The following is a 5,412-nucleotide window of genomic DNA, read 5'->3' on the forward strand; positions in this document are numbered from 1 at the left end:
GCAAACTGAAGGCGGCGTTTCCCCAGGGTTGTTGTTTGTGGGGAGCCGGTGGATGGCGCGCCGGGGCGACAACATCCTTTCTCCCGCACTCTATTTACCCCTGGATTGCCTCAGGCTAATGTCTCAATAATTTTCACTCCTTTTCTCAGGTCCTTCCCACAAAGGACTTAACTAATGATCCATGGACAAAATGAAGCATTTAAATTTATTCATTAATCATTCATCTCCAGCTCATTGAAAATGCTAAACTTCCACAAAATTAAGATTGAATATTGAAAAGTGATTGAGGGAGACAGCTCTCAAAGAGGGGAGAGAGAGAGAGAGGGGGGAGGGGGGGGGGGGGGAGACAGCAAGAGGGAAGATAGAGAGGGGGTAGTGGGGTGTGTATGCATACGAGCGTGTGTGTGTGTGTGTGTGTGTGGGGGTGTTGATGGTATGGTATGGCGGGTTAGGGATTGATCAGGAAAAAATAAAAACATAGCGTTTGCTTGGGGCGGGGGGGGGGGGATGTGTGTGTTCCCCTCGGCCGCGGTCAAGCGGGCGCGGGTCGCTGTGCGTCCCGGTGGGGCCGCGGGGTCAGGGGATCTCGCGGCGGGGCCCCCTAATTAGACGCCGGGATCTGGGGGAGCGTAGAATTTCTGTCAACACCGCCTGTAATTATTCTCTTTTCCCAATTAATGGTGACATAGATTAATTATCTGATGAGGCAAAGCCAATTGCAATCATTCACCCAGCTAAAATTAGATCAGTCCTGACAGCAGCATGAAAGTCACCTGTTTCATTGTTATGGATCTGCCTCTACTGGAGTGAGAGAGTGAGAGAGTGGAAGATGGAAAGGGAGCGAGAGGAGGGGGGAGGGGAGGAGAGGGGGGAGGGGGGGAGAGGGGGGAGGGGGGGAAGAGTAGTGAAGCATGCACGGGGTAAGTAAGTCGTCTGGGTCCAGGTGAACGTCCAATTACGGCCGCGGCCGTGGTGCGAGGGCGTTTGCCGAGCTGAGCTTGAAGGCGACACGCAGGGCGGCGCGTCTGTTGACCACGACGCCATCACCGCCGTCATCATCGTCATCGTCATCAACGGCGGCGGCGGCGGCGGAGTCGTCCGTCAACGACCGCTGGAACGCAGAGAGGCGCCGGATGGCCGCTGACAAGTCGCCCTGTTTGAGAGTACAGGAGGCGGTGAAAGGCGATCGATAAATGACGAGCCTGGTTTGTTAAGGGAGAGCAGGAGGGCCTGGGTTGCTCTCGACACTCGCAGTGTAGTCAGTGCAGCCCCTGAGGATCCCCGGCAGACCGCTCTCTCTCGTCCTCCTCCTTCCCCACCACCACCATCATAACGTCTGTTCTATTTACACCCCAACTATCCCCGATCCACGCAGACGCTGCCTCTACCAGTTAGCGAAAGTAACCCAAAATAAAAGTTAGCCTCTCTCTCTCCTTATCTAACTCCCTCTCTCTCTCACTCCCTCTCTCTCTCTCCCTCTCCCTCTCCTTCTCCCTCGGTCTTGTCTTATGTATTTTCTTGTGGAGGAGCAGAACAAGAGACTCCTGGTGAACCAGCGTGGAGGTTCACTGCCTCTTCCCTGCTTTTTAAAAAACCTCAGCATCTAGTTTTTCTATTAAACTGCACTGGCACTGTCAACCGGCTTGGGGAATGTGAAGCGGCCTAGCCATGCAGAAATTCTCTGACTAACAATTATATCAGAAACAGGATCTTTGGATTACGGTCCCCCGGGGGCGGGGGGGGGCGGCGTGGGTTGGTGTCTGCTCCAATCATTACTGGCCATTCAACAAGGCGCTGCACTACTCGCCGCTGTTAGCCATTGTCAATTATGCCATCCCCTGTGTAAACTGGCAGAAAAAAAGAAGGGGGGGGGAAGAGCAAAAAAAAAACCCCGAACTGCCCACTCTTGACAGGATGACAGCCTCCACATCGCCTCTGCCGCCTCCTCCACCATCACCAGCCCACCCAACCCTCCACCCAGCCCGACATACCACCCGTCCACCCGCCATCACCCCAGGGTTCCTCGGCCTTCATCCTCCTCCTCCTCCTCCTCCTCCTCCTCCTCCTCCTCCTCCTCCTCCTCCTCCTCCTCCTCTCTGGCTCCTCGCGGGCAGCGTAACGTTCGCTGTGGTGGTGGGCTACCACCTACCACCACCCCCCCCCCCCCCCCCCCCCCACCCACCCCAGTACAGGGAGGTACGGCCGGCGTCTCCCCAACGGCGGAGCTCCTAGTCGGGGTTAAGTGGACGATGATGGAGGAGGATTCTGGGGGCCAGGGCGGTACGGTCCGGTTTGGGGGTTCCTCTATGCGGTCGGAGGTGAACCGCCCGCGTCGTGTGTGTGTGTGTGTGTGTAGGATGATGTTTCTTTAAGGGGCATGGCGTTGTATGATGGCTCCGGAGCTTATTAAACGGCTCCAGCCTGCGTTCTGAGTGTAATAAGCCGGGGTGATGTTCCTCTGGGAGGTCTCCGGAGCCCTGAGGGCCGTTATGTTCACTAATACTGCTGCACTCCTTCTCTGTTCCTGCTGCTGCTGCTTTCTCTACCTGGGGGGGGGGTTCACCGGAGCCTGTCTCAAGTGAGTGCTTCCTGTCTGCCTGCCTGCCTGCCTGTCTGTCTGCCTCACTGCCTAACTACTTGTCCATCTGCCTGGTTGACTGCCTGCCTGCCTGCGTTCCTGTCTGCCTGATTGCCTGGTTGCCTGGCTGTCTGCCTGCCGACTCCTGTGCCTGCCTCATTGCCTGTCTGTCTTCCTGCCTGCCTCAATACCTGTCTGAGTGCCTGCCTGTCTGCCTGCCTCACTGTCTGTCTTTCTATCTGCCTGTCTGTCTTTCTGCCTCACTGTCTCCCTGCCTGTCTGTTCTTTCACTGTCTGCCTGTCTGTCTGCCTCAGTGCCTGTCTGCCTACCTCACTGCATGTCTGCCTGCCTCACTGTCTGTCTTTCTATCTGCCTGTCTGTCTTTCTGCCTCACTGTCTCCCTGCCTGTCTGTTCTTTCACTGTCTGCCTGTTTGTCTGCCTCAGTGCCTGTCTGCCTACCTCACTGCCTGTCTGTCTACCTCACTGTCTGTCTGCCTCAGTGCCTGTCTGTCCGCCTCAGTGATTGTCTGTCTGCCTCACTGTCTGTCTGCCTGCCTCAGTGCCTGCCTGCCTCACTGTCTGTCTGTCTGTCTCAGTGCCTGTCTGTCTGCCTCAGTGCCTGTCTGTCTGCCTCCGTGACTGTCTGTCTGCCTCAGTGCCTGTCTGTCTGCCTCAGTGCCTGTCTGTCTGCCTCAGTGCCTGTCTGTCTGCCTCCCTGCCCCCCCCCCCCCCCCCCCTGCCTGCCCGGTCGGACCCTGCGCTGGGCCGTGACGGGTGGCGGTGCGGCGCGCTTGAATGCACCGGCTCTTTTGTCCTTCACACACTGCAGCTCTCTGATAGCTCCACCCCCCCCCCCCCCCCCCCCCGCTCCCCCTTGCTCTCCCCCCCTGCGCCCTGCCTCCCTCTCCCTCCCTCTGCGCCCCGCTGCACCCTGCCTTGAGCTGTGATCTGCTGAGGGGTGGGGGTTAGTGTGTGGGAGGGGGGGTGGAGGCAGTGCCACGTCACTGGCCCCTGTAATGCCTGGAGCGACCCTGGGCGGGCCCAACATAAACATACACAGATATACATGGAGGTAACCCTCCTCTAGGTACGGGGTGGGGGTGTGGGGGGGGGGAGCTCACAAGCTGCTCCTCGGGAAAAAGGAATCAGGCTAAAAGAAATAAAAAGGACGGGAAAAAAAAGAAAAGAAAGTTCCAATCAAATGTTTGCCAGTCGTGCCTTCGGGGGATTCTCAGCGAGTTGCACCACCCGAGTCACACCACCCCAATCACACCACCCCCAGTGAGTGCGGCTTCTGGTGCTGGTGTCAGGCAGCCATGCGACGCTAACTTGAGAGGTGGTGGTGGTGGTGCGGTTGGTGCTGGTGGTGACGTGGCTCTTGTCTCTAGCTAAGTGACAATGACTCGAGAGTTGGTGGTGTTGCAGTAGGGGGTGGAGTTGGTGAGGTGGTGGTGGTGGTGAAGAGGCGCTCGTGATGAGGGGGTGGAGTTGGTGAGGTGGTGGTGCTGTTTGGGTTGGTGGTGATTGCTGTAGTGGATGGTGGTGGTGGTGTTTCGGGCATGGTGGTGCTGTACAGGTTGGTGGTGGTGGTGGTGGTGGTGTTTCGGGCATGGTGGTGCTGTACAGGTCGGTGGTGTGGGTGGTGGTGGTGGTGGTGGTGTTTCGGGCATGGTGGTGCTGCACAGGTCGGTGGTGTGGGTGGTGGTGGGTGTGGTGCAGCTAGTAAGAGAGACCAAGTCTCCGGGTAGCTCCGGACTAGCGTGTTCTCGGCGGCCGTTTGGTTCCGCGCGGCGCTCCGTCACGCTGGCGCGCGTCCGCATTAGCGCCCGGACAGGATCCCTCACGAAGATTCATCACTGTCCCTCCGTCCGCTTCGACCTCATCCCACGTCAGCGCGCAGATTAGACACCGATTAGGCCCCTCCCCCCCCCCCCCCCCCCCAAACCCCCCTCTCCCCCCCCCCCCCCCCTTCTTAATTGAAGATCCCCACTTTCTCAACTTTGCAGAATATGCACCTGAGAAGGTCATTGCGCTCCAAACCCAACCTACTTCCCCCCACCACCCCCGCCCACTTTCCTGTTCACTAGACACATCCGTTGGCCCCGCCCCCTCCCTCCTACCTCCGCAATTAACGACCAATCGGATCGGCGGTAGGTAAGCGGGAGGGGCCAGAACACGCGATGGCGTCGGAGAGAGAGAGAGAGAGAGGCTGATAGCTCTGGCAGCACTTGGGCGAAGGATGGGGTCTATGAGAGAGTCGTCTGGAGAGAGACACGGGCGCGCTTGGACAGAGGGGTAGGGGGAGGGGGGAGGGGGTGGTCGGAGCACTCGCCGCGACACCCCCATCCATCACATCAGTGGGGGTCCTGACGAGTGTATGCGCAGAGTGAGAGTGGCGGCTCCTATTCCCCGGCACGGCGGCGGCGGCCATTGTCCGACGCCGCCTTCGCACCGCTGCGCCCCCCCACCCCCCTCCCCCCCCCTGCGCCACCGTCTCCTCCTGACCCGCCCGGGTCCGAGGCGATTGGCCGATTTAAGATTTCAATCGTTTTCATAAACTCGCGACGAGAGAGACAGAGAGGGAGGGGGATGGGGGGGGGAGGTGTCCTCTCTCTCTCTCCGCCGTGCGTGAATGACTATATTCTATATAAAGACACACACACACACACACACACACACACACACACACACACACACACACACACACACACACACACACACTGTTGAACATAAACCTAGACGGGCGCGGAGGGTGGATGAGGAAGGGGGGGCCTGGTGCCACAGTGCTGGGTGTTGTAGTGCTGTAGCGTTGTGGCGTGGGGGTTCTCAGAG

General features: G+C 58.7%; 1 protein-coding gene across 1 annotated transcript in view; it reads right to left on the reverse strand.

The window, feature by feature from the left end:
• Positions 1–955: 955 nt before the first annotated feature.
• LOC130387195 (coiled-coil domain-containing protein 178) overlaps positions 956–5,412 on the reverse strand; it is a 21,117-nt gene continuing 16,660 nt past the window's right edge. Inside the window, exon 19 of the mRNA XM_056596203.1 lies at positions 956–1,153. Within this exon, the coding sequence (XP_056452178.1) occupies positions 956–1,153 (198 nt within the window). The remainder of the gene's footprint in view (positions 1,154–5,412) is intronic.

The sequence above is a fragment of the Gadus chalcogrammus genome, chromosome 8 (assembly GCF_026213295.1).
Source record: "Gadus chalcogrammus isolate NIFS_2021 chromosome 8, NIFS_Gcha_1.0, whole genome shotgun sequence".
NCBI classification, from domain to species: Eukaryota; Metazoa; Chordata; class Actinopteri; order Gadiformes; family Gadidae; genus Gadus; species Gadus chalcogrammus.